Here is a 16,363-nt window from a genome sequence, read left to right on the forward strand (position 1 = left end):
CCTTCTCACACAACTGTGTGAAGATAAATTTTGCATTAGATGTTATGGAACTGGAGGAAACATTTTTCCTCTAGTAATGACAGGGTGTTATCACTGTCCAGGCATGACCCCAGCTTATTCCCCAAAAAACTCATAATCTGATACCTTTTCTTTACAGTGTGATCTTCTGCCAATGCCTGAACATGTCCAAAGACAGAAAAGTAGTTACAAGGTTTTTAAAACCGCTTTTGGAGAAAGCAGCTGTGCCAGAATGGGTGAGACTGAATAGGAGGATTAAGCAGAAATATCTGTTGTTTATTCATCTTTCGACACAAGAAGAGCTCTTTAAAATGAGTAGCCATGTCTTCCCTTGCAGTCTGCTTTGCAGTTTCTTTACCACTGTAGAGATATTGCCTCTAACTGGAACACAACTTCACTCTTGTGCTGGAGCACCACCAGTGTTTGAGAGGACTAAGCAGCTGTTTAAGCAGATGTCTTCACCTGCCCTGCCACCTCCCGGGTCCTTTCCCCTGCCGTGGTACTTACTCCCTTATGGCAGTCTTGGGGTAGATCAGACCTCAAAGCTGACTCGTTTTTACCTACCAAGTTGCCTAACTGCTCATTGAGGAGCTGCATAAACTGGTACCAATTTCAGTGATGGGACACTGTGGAGGTGGGAATAAGCTGCTAGCAGTAGGATGGGTGGGGGAATTTTGGGACCATTTTCTTATGGCACACAACCAAGGAGCAACATTGTTTTAGACATATCCTGCCGATACTACAAACCCTAGATCAAAAGAGGGGCCTGGGATGTCTCTTGCTTTAATCTCTAGCTCTGGCTCCCTTAGTACCTTTTTCCTTTTGAGTCACCTTCTTGGCTTAAAGTGAGGATTTTTGGCAGCCACCCCAAAAACACCCAGAAGGAGAGGCCTATTTTTCCCAGTGTTGTGTCAATTTGGTCACTCTTGCACACAGGTTACTTCTGCGCAGATTTGAGAGATGGAATCAGGGATACAAACGCTTCATAAGATTTTCTGAAGTAACCCAATCTTACACTACCTGCAATGAGAAACACATATGTGCCATTTTCTTTATCTTTGTTCACATGTTTATACATGAAATGGAAAGTCACTGTGAGAATCACACTTTTCTGTTCATTTTATTTTGCTTTTTCCAGCTGTACAAATCATAGCAGGTAGAAGAAAAGCAGGGTACCCTACAGGTTGGTGTGAGAGCTTGTCAGGGGAATGACGTGGGTGTGTATGCTTGTACCGAGCTTCAGAAATACTCTGTGGAAGTGAGAATGTCTTTCAGTCTGTGTTCCTGTTTACTGTGTTCAGACAGCACTGGGGGGATATGAGGAGAATTGTACTAGGGATTTATGACTAGTAATGTGGAAGAGATGCAGCTGGCAACGCTGGAGAGCTCTGAGTGAATTCCGCAAAAGAACAGGATGTGAGAGGGGTTTTATGTAATACTCTGGGGCAAGCTCACCAAGCAACAAAAAAATGAGACTCCGTGGTCTCTCAGTTGTGCGAACATGATGGGGAAGGACTGAAACTTAGATAAGTCAGTTCTTACTGAGGGGTGGAGGTGGGGGAGAAAAATTGGTGCAGTCTGAGTTTGTTAGAACTTTTTCCTCCTTTGTTTTTTTGTTTGCTTGTTTTTTGAGGAGGGGAAGAATAGTTTAAAACTGGTATATTAAAATACCCCAATGACAGCTAAAGAAAGAAAAAGGCAAGCAATCTTTTCCTGCCAAAGCTCTTTATGCAGAGAACACGCTGATGAGAAGATGGGGCATCCAGTGAGAGAAAGGAAGAAGCATTCTCGGTTGCTCCTGTAGTTGCCCAGGAGACTGGGCTGAAACTCAGACTGTAGAAAGCCTAGGTTGCTTTATACTCTGTCCTGCAGAAGGATTTGTGATGGCTTTGAGAGTAAATAGACCAAGGAATAGGGACAAGGCTGGTCACACAATCCTGTGGACTCTGCTGTGTGAGTTTGATCTCTTTCATCCCTGAAGGAGGATAGGACTGTGAGCCATTTGAATGGAAATGGCAACAAAGAATGTAAGTTATTTTTCTTTCTGGCTAGAGTCTTGAGCAGTCTGGAGAACAGGAAGGGAAATACAATAAGTTAGCCCCAAACAAGAGGTACAGCAAGTCTCAGATTCATGTCCTGAATACTACTGACACTGGTGGGCTATTGTTAACCTAGGGCATGTCTGGCATCTCTGAAATTTTGCCTGCCTACAGTTTGTAAAGAGAGGAAAGGAAGAGATCTCTGCATACTGCGTTTGTCTGTAATATACTTAGTAAAAGTCAAGCAGAGTTGCAGCTTTGCAGATGGTCTTAATGTAAAAATGCAGTGGTGAAGAAGCTGTGTGCTTGTGGGTAGGTTTGTATGTATGGGTGCTCAGAGCTTGCTCAGCTGCTGCAGAGATGCGATTTAGCCAAGTATGATGTGCGTGCAGTCAGTCAGTTTATGTGCGCTGTGGAAACTCACTCACCAGGATAACTACAAATATCTACTAAAGTCAGTGTGGTTTTCTGCTAGCCTTTGATAAGGCAGTTCAGTTACCGCAAAGAACTAGCGGTAATTCAGTTAGCCATCCAAAGCGTTTCTTTGTCTAGCTCTCATCCCCGAGTTCATTTGCATTGTGTGTCAGCTGTGCAGCGTTTGAACCTCTGTGACCAAGCAGCTGTATGCGGCAGCACATGGGCACAACAGGGCCACATCAGCGAGTGAAAGGAGCAGTTTCACTGCGCTCTGTCAGCAGAATCAGTCTGCGTTTGTATGGTGTCATGGCCAGAAACACCCCTAAACAGCCATTTATAGGAGTCTGTTGGCCTTCTCTGAAGAGAAGCAAGGTAGTGGTGTGTAAATTAGCTGTTCAGCTAGGAAGTGGAGGCCAAGCTGGTTTGCTACTCAGAGAGGAAACAAGACATCTTCCACGTTATCAGGTTATGAGCAAGACTTAATAGACAAAAATAAGCATAAACTATCTTGAGATTCTTACTATCTAAATATAATTGATGGGCCTGATGCCTAAGGGAGGACAGAGACTGTCAGACAGCTATGCTGCTAGAAAAGCTGCACAAGGATGGAGTGTGGTGACATGGCATTTTGTTTTCTCTATAAAGCTAGGTGACTACTCTGTATGTGCTGAGACTTACAAGCTTGCTCTTCTTATCACTGAAGTTTATATGAGGTTTTGGTCCTGGCTCAGATATGAAATAAGGCTCACAAAGCTTGAGAAGTGGTCAGTCATGCATAAAAGCAGCGAATGAAGAACACAGATCATGATCATCTTACAGATTTCTGAAAGCCGTGGAGTTCCCTGTTCTCTGCCTTCTGTGCCCACTATGTAAGTTCAAGCTCAGCCCAGTCAGGTACTCTTCTGGGCAGGGGGTCCCGACAATCACCCTGTTTTGTCAACCTTAAGCCTAGTGTTTGTACACAAGCTGCTAGAACAAAGCTAATAAATCTGGTTGAACTTCATCAATGCCCTCAAAACACCAGAGGTTTGTGGTCATTTGTGGAGAAAAGCCAGCCTCCAAGGTCCTAGTTTCTGTGTTTTACTTTCTGTAACATTAATGCTCCAGTTTTAAGCCCAGCTTGATGGCTGAGAGCTAGAGATCTGTGTAATTAATACTCCAAACAAACAAATGCTTGAATAGCTGTTGATATGGGGGGTGGGCAGGGGATGTGCAATTAATGTCATGTGGGATCAGAAGGGTTGTAAAGAGTATAAAGAAGTCTAACAGCTGGCAGATGGAAAAGGTCTCCAGGTGTATTAGTTTGGAACAGGGTCTTCTGTACAGTGACACTGATGAGACCTGGATTTCTGCTGAGTTTCGAGAAATTAGGTGGGTCTGAAATACCTACTGTTTCTTTGAAATTTCAGGTGCATAGTAATACTCAGCTCTAGTAACATCTACCCAAAATAGAAGTTCAGAAATGATGAACAGGCATGGTTATGTTTAGAGGCTTAGAAGTGGCAGCCTGTCATCAACCGGAAGATTGCACTCAAGGACTCCCTTGTGTTAGGACCACTAAGATGTGTTTAAAGAAACTGGTTATTAAAGAGCTGTGTTGCGTGGGCTGCAGCTCTCCGGATTATGCAAAGAGGTACATGCAAGTGTGAGGCTTAGATCTCAGGATTGTAATATCATCTATGTTTCAGGTGGCATAACTGCTCAAGATCAAATATTCTCTTTTTTTTTTTTTTTGTAGCTCTTAGTGATGCATCTTTAAAACTCATATAGGGAAAATGAGAATGCTGCTCAAATTTAGCTTCAGTGCTGTATAACCATACTTGGAAAGCTACTTCTCATTAGTATGCAAGAAAATTTCTTCTGATTTATCTTAACCAATAAGATAGGCTACTTAAATACTAGGATATAATCTATTTAAAATGGAGTGACTTCTTTTCATACATGGCAAATTAATTTCTTATTGCATGTATGTTAGATTAGGTTTTATTTTTAAAAAAGTGATACATTTTTTTTAAGTATCAGCTTGTCGTCTGGGTGATAATGTCTACAGTTGCACTAGAGAAATGGTATAAAAAAGCTGACAAAGGTCAGGTAGGATCTGCCCTGCATGCCATGTTTCTGCGCAGTTACACTGGCTGCATTGTGGATACTTGTTACTTCTTCCTGCATGCTTTGGCACTGGTGAGTCCCTGCTGTATCTCACAGTGCTGACTGTGAGTTTCTTTCATCTCTCCTCAGGTGCTGCGTTACAAATAGCTCCAGACACAGCTCTGCAGATGGAATGTGCCTTGGCTTTTACTGGTTCCTCATTGTCCTAGGAAACAAGACATCAATACTGTAAGTATGAGGACTAGTCTCTTTCATGAATGCAATTTTGGCCTCTAAGAACGTTAAAACAGAATTCCTCCCCCTTATTTTGATAGGGATCTCAGGAACAGAAGGCTTAATATCTGAGATCTCATATTAGCATGACCAGAGCTGGCCAAGCAAGTCATGAACCCCAGCGAACGTGGAGCTTAAGTAAGTTGGAAGCAGCAGTTAGTTCTGTCTCTGTGTTGTATGTATGGTAACTCTGGGCAGCAACTGCACCTCATGACAGAGAGGCTAGCTCCGATAAAGTAATTGGCCAAGCTGCCTGAACTCCAGAGCAGTTTCAAGAGCAGACCTGTTCCACTCTTGTACAATACTTCCTGCACTTCTACGCTGACCCTGCCTTCCATAGTTTCATTTGAGTAAGACAAGATAATCCAAAAGTCTGGCTCCAACCTCAGAAAGGCAATTTTCTACCTCTTATTCTTCATAGCCTGGCAATCCTTGTTCAGATCCATCAACCAGACAGATAAAACTACCCATTCCCTTTGTATTTCTGCTGCTGGAAGAAGTATGGCAGCAGATCTCTAACACCACATGAATGGCCTCTGAGACCAGCTGTGCAAACTGAACTAGCTTGCTTGTGAAAGACTTTGAAGTGACTGCACATGACATGTAGTACCAAAAGCCCTTCTAAACTTAACTAGGACTGGCCAGAGGGGTTTTGTGTGTACTATGTCTTGCACATACCTGTTATCACAGAATACGTAGAGGTGAAAAAGAGCAAAAAGGAAAAGGAGGCTCAGCAGACAACCAAGGATGATGACACAGTGAAGAAACCATGCAATGCTGTCTGAAGAGAAACAGTTCTTTTAGGTACGTTTCACAGATCATTTACCATGTGCCTCTTTCAGGATCATACCTTCTAGACAACACTCTCTGTTGTGTACATCTGAATAATCCTGTCTTTTCACAGCTCTATCTGTGGGAGGGAAGACTACAAAAATCTATCTTCTTGCCTAAAATTTCACAGAGCACTTTTCAATTCTCACAGCATTTTTGTTTATCTTTCCCTGCCCCCAACGAATTTCTCCCCAAAAACTTCAGCTCAGCTGCATGGTTCCTGCTGTAATCTTACTAGTGTCACTGATGCCTGTCAAAGTGCTTGAACAGAGGGCTAGGCAGGATTTTGAATGCTGAACACACAAGGGGGAGCTTACGTGAGGAGCAGGCTATGGACTTGGTCTCATTCAGAGTTGTGTGGTACACCATGCAGGTTACAGTCTTCCCGTCGGTGCTGTGTGCTGTGAACCTGCTGAGCACGGTCACTGTCCCATTATTGTGGCTGTCTGCTTTGGTCATGGAGTTGTTCTCAGGGACCCATGAGATCTCAGCAGCCGGCCTCCCCGCCGCTGCCTCGCACACGGGGTTCCTGTGGTCGTCGCAGTACAGGGACAGCCTTGGGGGGACTGCAAAGCATCAGGAAGGGGAGACATGTGGGTTGCTGCAGTTGGCAGAGGCTGTTCTTATTCTTTACCCAAAAGGAACGTCATGAAAAGAGGAGAGTCAGGTCGGAGGTGCCATCCCGTCACAGCAATGTGTGCCAAAGTGACAAAGATTTGCCTTTTTTTTTTTTTTCTCCTCATTTTGGACAACTCTCCCACGTTGAAGTGAGTTACCACAGCCAGGTACCATTAGAGGAGGCATCTCTGGACATGGAGGTGGGGAATTACCCAGAATCAGACTTTTGTCCTAGGCAACCTTTATGCATGTGGCTTAAACTGGATTTGAATGGCAGGCTAGCAGGAAATGGGGCTGTTCTGCCTGCCTGGGTAACAACATCCCGTGTTTGATCAAATGTCTCAGTACTCGGAGGTGTTGCCCTCCCATGTTTTTGTCATATTAAAGTAGTGTGTTAGTGAGTGACTACAGGAGAACAAAATGCACATGCAGACTCCTTCTTTAGCGTATTGGGGATTGCTTCACACCCATCACTTGTAACTCTGCGGGGCAGAAAGGGGCAGCAGAAGGGAGAAGGGTTTTGGCAAATGAGGAGAGGGAAGAAACAGAGCTACTAAATGACATGCTTGACCATTAGTGCCGTTGAGAAAGCTCCTCTTCTCAGTGCACGCTTCCTCCTGTGCAGGAGGAGAGGAGCTGTGTCTGTCTGGGGCTGGAGGTGGTCCTTTGGAGAAGAGAGAAATGAGGAAGGAGTCCCTTACCTAGCACGGTCAGCTGGTACATCTGGTGGAAATTCCCTTCCTGAGTTACCACTTCACAGCTGTAATTTCCTTCATCAGCCATTCCCACTTGCTGTATCTCAAGGGCGTAAGACTGGTTTGATCTGAATTCACAGTTCATGCTGTCACTGCAGTTTGTTCTGTCCACCTTTTTCTGATCAGCCCTGTATCCCAAGGTGCAGGGGCCTCCTATCTTGGGGCTTATTTTCCACGTCACCATAGTTGCATCTGTTTTGTTAGGGCAGGTCATCACAGCGATGTGACCCACTTGTGCTGCCATTCTGTTTCCTGGAGGAGACAAAGAAGGAGAAGGATGTGTGAAAAGGTGCCCAAGGATGTCACTCGCAGCCTTGGAGTTCTGGTCTGTGCTTCGGAGGGAAATGTCAGCACTGTTACACTCCAGAGGGAGGCCCTGTCTGTGACAGCCCAAGAGCCGCATGTCTTGGACAGAAAGAAATAGCCAAATTCATGGCTGTGTTTGCAGAAGTTGGTCCTTGGTTTTACTCTTCTGTAGAGTTCTCCTCCCTAAACCAGTAGATAAACAACATGACTGGGAAGCAAAGTCTGGCTGAGCTGCAGAGCCCACCTGTATGAGAAGATCTCTGGTTGCTTTTCTCTCCACATCACTGCCCAGTTATGGAGAAAAATGAATGAAGACATTGACCCTACTTTTGTGCTGGATATGAGCAGCCGTCCTAATAAGGTCAAGCACAGATGGCAAATTTTGTCCTGTCACTCCAAAGTTTATATGAACCAATTTCCCTGGTTATAGTGCTGTCAAATGGAACAGTAGAAGAGTAAGTATGACATTTAACTGGAAATAAAACACATGCCTGCTTTCTGTCAGATGAAGAGATCCCTGACAGACTCGTGATCAGTGCCCCATGACCACCTGTCTTACCTGATCCCAATAAAAACAAATGTGAATTTGCGTAGTTAATGTAGGGTAGGGAGGAGAAAGGTTATTGCTGTATTTTCAGATCCCATTATCTTTAGACTTTATCTTTTTTAAGTATTTAACTGAGTTTGTAAACAAGAAAGAACCTTCCCATTAAATCTTAAGCTCTTGCAGGTTATTGCTTTTGCATCAGAAAAATCCCTTCAGCACTTTCTAAAGATTCCTTCCCCTAGACTTTTTCCCCAAAGAAGAATCGAGAGAACATGACTGTGATGCATTGCCCCTTCCTCCTTAGCCGTTAATAGATGCTTGGTCCCAAAGTACCGCCAGAACTACCTGTGGCTCCTGTGACTGCAGTGATGGTGAGCAGGACGACGGTGTACGTGGTCTTCCTGATCTTTTCCAAGGCAGCTCTTGCGTGTGTGGATGATGCAGGTTTCTTGCACCATCCTGCTTGCTGTGAGATCCTCATCATCCCCTGCCAGTGATCCTCAGCAGTCAGAGCCACCGCTCTTCCTACGCTCCTGAAGGTTCCTGACTGCAGCTACAAATAGGTGGTTCTTCATAGCACAGAGCTTCTTCCTGTGCTGAGAATTGGTGAACGCAGAGGAAATGGTATTGATGGTTGCTTTCTGTACACTTCTCTTCTCACAGTAGCACTATGCAAGAAAATCTATGGCAGAACTTGCACAAAGTATAAGCCAAGTGATTTTCATGTCTGGTTCTGATCTGACAGTGAGGATTTTATCAAAGAAAAAAGAAAAGTCACCTAACAGCTTAAGATCTTTCCTCTAGGATATATTGGCAATCCCTCCTTCCCTCCAGGCAGGGAACATAGGTAGGTAGAATCTTTCTGTGTGATAACACTGCTGTCTTATACCAGCAAAGGTACTTTCTCTGGATGGAAGATGAACTTCCCTGGAAATTAATGCACTGAACTTAATTTTATCAGAACAGTGTTAGCCTCCCCAAACTGTGAAGCCATGAGGCTGACGTGATGTGGTGCCTGTTTGCTTGTTCTAGGAGACAAAACTCTTCCCCCACAACAACAAGCACAGCTGGTTTATGCATTTCCATGGCCGTGCTGAAATGTGCCCACCTGAAAAGGCCTCCGTTCCCTGGCCAAATGGATGCAAGGCATCACTGATCCAGAGAATCACTGGAGGAAGGCAAACATCCCAGCCCCCTTCCAGGTAGTAGGTATAGGTTAACCGAGAAGAGGCAGAGCACCCATTGGGGACCCAAAGGTAAAGCTGGGTAAGTTCAAAAGGAAAGTCATGCATCCTGTGATCGCAATTCTTATATTTAGAGAAGCCAACAGCAGTGATATAATGAAATCCTCATCTCTGCTGGCTGCTGTTGCTGCAGTTTTCTTTCCGAAACTCACTTCGACAATTTCAGTTATCTTGGTCAATGCAGCTTCTGCTTCTGCTGTGTGGTTTGGAGCTTACATGCAACAAACACTTCTCACGTTTAGAGGTGGGTCCGAGACACAAGGATCACATTTGTCTCTCTGAGGCAGAGATCCCTGCAGCACCAGAGGTACCGTAGCTTCAGCCATACCCAACTGGGTGACATAGTTCAGCACTAGATGGTGGATGCAGCAAAAAGCAAGTGGGAAGGTTGTGTATTAGTGATTTGGCTGAGATCAGGTAGGGGGTGTCTGGTGTTTTGCATTTCTGGAAGCCCAAACTCTGTCCGCTTTTAGGGCTGGAGCCACACAGCATGGTAATACTGTGGTAAGAGCATAACTGCCGTGTCCTGGGCAGCTGCTCCGAGCTTCTGGCCTTGTTGTCTGCCTCCAGCACAGCCCTGGAACTGGTTTTAAGTGTACTTCAATGTCAGATTGCTGCCGCCGCCTCCTCAGCTCAGAAGACATCTCCGCGAGAGGCTCTGTGCGTACACCCTGCTTCCAGCAGCGGGTCTTATCCTCCCCTGCTGCCCTCCCAGCCCCAACTACTGATGTGCCAGGTGCAGTTTGGTCTGACTTTACCCTCCTGGCTGCCTCCTGGAAGAGGCCACGCACTGCTGTGCTCTCATCTCCATCTCCTGGGCGAGGCGGGCAACGGCACCCGCCTGGAGATGCTCCTTCTGCAGCGAGCAGCTGCTGGGTCCCAAATGAAGCCTGTCCTTTTGCTTTTAGGGATGGTCTGTGTTGCTTTCTAGTCTTACTGCATTTATAAATTATCAAGGATTTTGCTCAGATCCTCACCTGAAATGTTTTCTGGACAGATCACTAGAGAATATGGTAATCTGAGCAACCATGCCATAGATCTGCAAGGGGCAGGAGCCAACTCTTACAAGGGCAGTCTTGGACTTGTGGCCTCTCTGTGCCATCAGTACTGCTGAATTATGTCACACGATGGCCTTTGGATGCCCTGGCCACAAAAACTCCCATATACTGAAAAGGGCAGTCCTGAGTTGGTACCTGGAGACCTACCTGGCTACAGAGGAAAAAGTTGTCAGTAGGAGACTATGGTGAGAATGAACAACTCAAACAAGGTTGTTCCTTCACACCTGAACGTGGTCAGCCTTGCTAAAGGTCTGGGAATGCCATGCTCACACAGAGGGGGACATCTGCCACGGCGAGGGTGTTTGTCGCCTGGGGTGTGTGCAGGTGAGCGAGCTCTGTCTGTCTGTGAACCTTTGGGATGGCCCCTCAGGAATTCCCCACGGGGAGTGCCAGCACCAGCGAGCTGTGTGGGACGCTGGGGCAAAAATACCTGAAAGCACCCACTCTGCTTCACATGTTACAGTTTAGCTTAAAAATGTGAAAATCTGCCTACTAGGATGGTTACAAACATAATCTTTGGCCAGCGTGGGTTTTCTGTTACTGGATTCACCGCAGATTTTAATTAAGTTAGGTTGTTAAATTACCACAAAACATTAGTGGTGTACCTAAACTAGTTCTTGAGATGTTTATTCTTCTGCTTTTTATCTCTGTATTCATCTATGATTTATTTACATCACTGGGGGTGACAGGAGAAAGGCGTGCTCTGTGTGTGTGTGTATATATATATATATATATACACCCTACATGTTTATTTGGTAGCACTTTAAGTATGCACGTAGCAGACAGAGATTGCGGTCTGTCTCAAGTTACATGCATTAGAGCTCCACCTTGCTGCAAAAGGAAGCAGATTTTAAGTGGATGTAATTCATGAGACCAGGATATATACAATACAGATTTATTTATTTATTTTTATTATTTTTTCCCCCCTAGGTTTTCACCTTTAGCCCACCTCTAGTCAGAAACTGGTCTCTTCAAGCAAAAAAGTATGTCCTTTGCTGATCACAAATTTGTGAAGAAGCACACACCTCTCAGCAGGAGCTTGTCCAATTACCACAGGCTTGCAGCCACCTCTGAGGAACACGCAGGCTGCCGGCTGGCCTTTTCTAGGGGGACACAAGCTGCTGCCTCATCGCTTTGTGACTGGGCTCGCTACGAGGCCGCTCACTCAGCCACTGCCCTGTTTGTCATCTAGCGGGGCTTCCTGGCCTTAGGAGCTGCTCGCTGTGGTATCCGAGCCGAGCAGCCCTACAGGGTCCCGTAGGAAAGCTGTGCCACACACCACCTTTTAGGACTTCCAGGCCCTGGCGCAGGGAGCAGCCGGGTAGCGCCGCCCCGCCCGCCCCCGTGCCGTGCCGTGCCGCGCCGTGCCGCGCCGCCGCCATGCTGCTGCTGCGGGCGGCCCGCGGCCGGGCCGGGAGCGGGCCGAGGCTGGGGCCGGGCCGCTGCGCCCCGCCGCCCCTCGCCGCCCTGTCGCAGGTGCTGCGGCTGGAGCGAAGCCGCCGCGCCGCCGTGGTGTTCCCGCTGCAGAGGCTGGCCCGCTGCCTGCTCCCCGGCGCCGAGGCGGCGGCCCCCAGCCTCTTCCAGCCCGGCCTGCCCGCGCTGTGGAGCGCCGAGCGGCTCTTCGCGGCCGGCCCCGGCCACGCGGTCACCTACCTGAGCTCCGCCGTGCGCATGGAGCACGCCCCGCCGCCAGCCCTGCCCGAGGTCGGGGCCCGGGGGGACGGGGATGGGGCCGGGATCCCGGCCGGTGGCCGCCTCCTGCCCGGGTGGGTGTGCGGGACACAGCCTCACTGCCTGCCCTTCTGTCCTCCTGCCCCAGGTGTGCTTCGTCGGCCGAAGCAACGTGGGCAAGTCGTCGCTGATCCGGGCCTTGTTCTCGCTGTCGCCAGAAGTGGAGGTCAGAGTGTCGAAAACGCCGGTGAGTGCCGCTCTGCTTCCCTCCCCTTGGTCAAAAGCCGATGCTAAGCCGGGCAAGAAGGGTGAAGGAAACAAGGGCTTGAGTAACATGAAGTGATGGGGGTGTGCCAGCTCACAGCCATCACAGGCTTGGCTTTTCCAAAGGAAGAGGTGGAAAGTGTCCAGCTTAGCACCTCAGCCAGGGCTGGCACACATGGCAAGCAGCAAAGTCTTGCAAGCCAAGTGGTTGTGATGTTAAGCCCTTTGGGAAGCACCGGGCACAGAGATGAGTGTAGGTATTTTTAGTCCATTATTTTAAGGACAGAGCCATATGAGATTGTTAAAAGGAGGCAACAACTTAAAGCAACGGTAGCATTTTTGCAGCATTCTCTGGGGTGTAGGGTATAGTACGGAGATACTTTGTGGGGCATCTCCTACTCCACTGCTTAAAGCAACACCTTAACCCTTTGTCTCAAACTTTTTCCTTTTTTAAATCCTCTCCCCAGGGCCACACAAAGAAGATGAATTTCTTCAAAGTCGGGAAGTACTTTACTCTGGTGGATATGCCAGGATATGGCTACCGTGCCCCACAAGACTTTGTGGAGATGGTGGAGGCCTACCTGCAGGAACGGCAGAAGTAAGGAACTTAACTGCACCTCCATTCAGCAGTGAGAGCTGAACACCCATATGCAGCATCGTGGGGCTGGATGGAAAAATGCAGCAGAGGTGGCTGCTTTCAGTGGTAATGCAGAAAAGATGGAGGTGCTGCTCTATGCTGACCTCTCAGTTACTACGCATGGCCCAAATCCTACATTACTTGTTCATGGTTATGAATTTGGAAGTAGCACAGTAAGATGATACAACGGTGGTGATTAATGTTGCCTGTATTTCTGACAGCTTGAAGAGGACTTTTCTATTAGTTGATGGTGTAGTAGGACTCCAGAAAACAGACCATATTGCAGTAGAGATGCTGGAAGAGTTTGGGATTCCTTATGTGGTAAGTGATGCTTTGTTCTCGAAAAGGTAGAACAAAAACTTGTGTTAGTTTTATGCTAAAGGTAATCTGTAAAGCTATGTACCCTCTACCTGAGCTTTTGCAAGTTGTCCTACCTAAGTAGAAAACCTTCTACCCCACCTTTATTGTTAGTAACGTACGTCTAAAGTATGACTGGGGGGATTTGAAGGACTTTTTTCTTGATTTATTAAATGAATGCTTTTTCCAGTGCTTAGATCAAGGAATTTGAAAAAGTCCACAGCTTATGCAGGTTATGGAAGTGTTTTGGTGAACTGTATTATACCATTTTTCCCAATTAGGTAAGACCCAGAGCTTTCAGCCTGCCTTGCAAGATGTTCCAGCATAGCAGCAAAATAATCCTCTTTTCCTGTCTCAATCTTCCCTTTCTGTATCTGTGCAGATGGTGTTAACAAAAATTGACCGAGCTTCCAAGGGACTGTTGTTAAAGAATGTACTGGGAATCCAGGAGTTTGTGAAGGAGAAAACTCAAGGATGCTTTCCTCAACTATTCCTGGTCAGGTAAAGCTTCTTTGTTGCTGCTGTTGGCTTTCAGGTGATGATTTGCACTGGACAAGCTACCTAAAATGGGTCTGTCTGCACTAGAGATGACACTTCCTTGTGCCCCAAGGATGACGGGTGGGCTACCTGCACAGGAACGCCCCTCCTTCTTCCCCATCCTCTACACCTGAGTTGAGCTCAGCTTTGAAGGGTGCTGAGAAGGGCAGCAGTACCTATGCTGCCTGATAGCAGGCTTTGTCAATTTGTTTGGAGCTGTGTTAACAGCAGCAAGCCATAACTGATTACACTGTAGAAGTGCTTACATCCCCCCAGTGCAGTACAACCTTAAAGTAATTTAATACAGCCAGTGGCTGAGCTTGTTTGTAGTACGTGAATGTAACGCAGCATCAGGGACTGAATGTCCGTGTCTTTGTTTCCACAGTTCTGTAGAGTTCTCAGGAATCCACTTGCTAAGGTGTTTTATAGCCCATGTTACTGGAAACCTGCCTACTGTAGAGGACAGCTGAAGACTGGCTCCTGATCTGCTCAGCTCATCCAGAACAAAAGGTACCAAAACTACAGGTCTATATTTTCATTGTAAATAACCCAAAGCACTAAAGTTTATTTCTGGATAAATTTGTATAAGATGTTGGATAAATTAATGTTTGTAAGGATAAGTTTTGTGTTTAATAAACTCATCAATTCAGGAATTTTGCACTGTGAATTAATCCAGGGTACTTTAAAACTATTTTACAAACCTACATGATTGTGTGGAGAAAAAAAAATCAGAACCTCCAAAGACAAGCTAGGTTTTAATACAGCATTTCCTTTCCCTCCAGGTAAATGTTCAAAAAGCTATCACTGCATACATAAGCTCTGCTGTAGTTAGGATACCAGAGAGAGTCTAGTAATCTCATTACTAAACTGAATGTCTTTGTATCAAGGAAAAACTAAAGCTCTAATATTAAGCAAACTATACTTGTCACGTTGAACTGAATGATACCCTGAGGTTTACATCTCTCAGCTTATGTAGCGGGGACTGAAAATGAGCAAGCGGGCACTCTGCCTGCTCTAAGGCTATGTCGAGTGGAAATAGTCAACACTTTGTTTGTGAGGGGCTTTTGGGGAACTTTTTGTAATTTTTTGCTGTTGTAACTCCTCTGCATTGTGCATTCTGTAGGTTCAGCATTATAGCAAGCCTCGCTTGCATCCATCAACTTGTCCCTGTTCCAGGTGGACACAGGAAAGGAAACATTTAATGGGATCTGCCTCTTGGTTGCTGTCGGCTTGAAGCAGTGCAATAGATGAATGGACACCTAGGGGGAGTCTCTCTTTCTGCCCGTTACCACCAGTCAGCGCTGTGTCTACCTTCTGTTTTAAATCCCGTACGGAGTTCTGCAGCTGCGCTCAGACGAGTTGCCAGTGACGAGTCCACTCTATGAATCTGCCCTACCCTGGAAGCTGAAGCACAGTTCTGGGGTCCCACAGCAGCTGTACCGGGCTAAGAGCACCTGACTGGGGGGAGACCAGAGCTGGCTAGTTACAAGGTACGGAATCAGCAAGAAGGATTGCCATTAAATAGCAGCAGTTGTACAAGGGAATTTAGACCAAAGCTATTAAGTGCCTGTGTCAAACTCTGGCACTCTTCTTGTCCAGGCTTAAGATTGCCAACTGTGTGTATGCAGCTGTCTAAGTTACTTATATTCGGTTCTCGAGAAAGAATAGTTCTGTAAACCACTAAGGGTTAGAAGGTTGGGATTTCTAGTATTTTGTTAGTTTACAGAATTTACTGTAACGCTCAGATTAGACTTGAATGAAGTAAGGTCTGTTTCCAGCACATACATAGGAAGTGGCAGTGTGTGAGGAATGCAGGAGACAGCTGTGTATCTCTAGTTTCCATGGCAGAGCAGAGGTCAAGCCTGTAGTTCACTGATATTTTACCTCTAATCCAAAAGTGTTCCACAGCAAACCAGCCTGCGGGATGTTTGATCCTAGGGGTAAATACAGTACTGTGTAGACAGATGGAATTATGTGCAAGTCTTAAAAAACGGTATCTTAAAACCAGTATCTTTCAAAAACATCAATATAGTCAAGGCTATAATTTTCGAGGCCGCAGTCTTGACTGAGGAGCCTCTAAAAATAAGCCTGTACAGTTAATGGGTACAGGTAAAAGAAAGCACGTTTCTGGTTTTAGTCTCTCTTCAGAGCAAAATCCGTTACAATGCTAAGAAGTGTTTTATTAACTATTTAAATACATCAGGTATGCCTGGTAAGTCCGTTTGTAAAAATAAAAGTGCTTTAAAGTGGCAGCAGACGGAATCAGACCCTATGATCCTTGAATTTGTGTAGGGTTACCATGAGGCGTCCACAGGGGCACCAACATGAAGCTAGGTCGTACAGTTTCTTAGAGCCATACTAGAGACAGTACGCAGTGTCTTATCCTGAAAAAACAGCTTTACCTCTGGATATATTTGGGTTTTCTGCTGCATTGGCCAAAAGATTCCCATTCAAGAATGCCTCAAATACTGAAAAAACTCTAGTGTTTTGTTCAGCCACTTGCAAGAGAGAACACACATCAGTTTGTTATATGTAGGAACTAGTGCCCCTGTGGCAGGTAAGATAAGTAAATAAAATCAAGTCCTCTGCTGGACTTTAATATTAAATCTTGGGCCAAGGGCCTTGGCCTTGTCTGTACCTGTTGTGTACAGAAATGGTTTTTGAGTACTGGCTTCTAAGAAA

At 46.1% G+C, this 16,363-nt stretch overlaps 2 protein-coding genes and 1 long non-coding RNA gene across 11 annotated transcripts in view; 2 read left to right on the forward strand and 1 right to left on the reverse strand.

Annotated features, from left to right (window-relative positions):
- CD200R1 (CD200 receptor 1) overlaps nt 1-8,547 on the reverse strand; it is a 54,277-nt gene extending 45,730 nt beyond the window's left edge. The window contains exons 1-4 of one of the 5 annotated variants that reach the window (XM_035540332.2): nt 7,007-7,888; nt 6,005-6,253; nt 5,535-5,637; nt 4,320-4,788 (exon numbers count right to left, since the gene is read on the reverse strand). In XM_035540332.2, the coding sequence (XP_035396225.1) occupies nt 4,770-4,788; nt 5,535-5,637; nt 6,005-6,253; nt 7,007-7,463 (828 nt within the window). In that variant the 5' untranslated portion in view covers nt 7,464-7,888 and the 3' untranslated portion in view covers nt 4,320-4,769. Of the gene's footprint in view, nt 1-4,319; nt 4,789-5,534; nt 5,638-6,004; nt 6,254-7,006; nt 7,889-8,258 lie in introns of those variants that run through there. The other 4 variants (XM_050709432.1, XM_050709427.1, XM_050709429.1 and 1 more) reach the window with 4 other exon arrangements.
- LOC118244898 (uncharacterized) overlaps nt 1-11,586 on the forward strand; it is a 127,267-nt gene extending 115,681 nt beyond the window's left edge. For 4 of the 5 annotated variants that reach the window (XR_004777692.2, XR_007707949.1, XR_004777691.2 and 1 more), the window contains 4 exons: nt 4,713-4,811; nt 4,898-4,994; nt 5,547-5,660; nt 7,265-7,410. This is a non-coding gene — a long non-coding RNA (uncharacterized LOC118244898). Of the gene's footprint in view, nt 1-4,712; nt 4,812-4,897; nt 4,995-5,546; nt 5,661-7,264; nt 7,411-11,145 lie in introns of those variants that run through there. The other variant, XR_004777693.2, reaches the window with a different exon arrangement.
- A 9-nt stretch (nt 11,587-11,595) lies between these two features.
- On the forward strand, nt 11,596-16,287 carry GTPBP8 (GTP binding protein 8 (putative)). The gene is made up of 7 exons (XM_035540328.2): nt 11,596-11,919; nt 12,035-12,133; nt 12,618-12,748; nt 13,009-13,108; nt 13,527-13,645; nt 14,067-14,191; nt 14,805-16,287. Exons 1-6 carry the CDS (start codon nt 11,596-11,598, stop codon nt 14,149-14,151), a joined length of 858 nt encoding a protein of 285 aa, XP_035396221.1. The 3' UTR covers nt 14,152-14,191; nt 14,805-16,287.
- The last annotated feature ends 76 nt before the right edge of the window (nt 16,288-16,363 follow it).

The sequence above is a fragment of the Cygnus atratus genome, chromosome 1, assembly GCF_013377495.2.
Source record: "Cygnus atratus isolate AKBS03 ecotype Queensland, Australia chromosome 1, CAtr_DNAZoo_HiC_assembly, whole genome shotgun sequence".
NCBI classification, from domain to species: domain Eukaryota; kingdom Metazoa; phylum Chordata; class Aves; order Anseriformes; family Anatidae; genus Cygnus; species Cygnus atratus.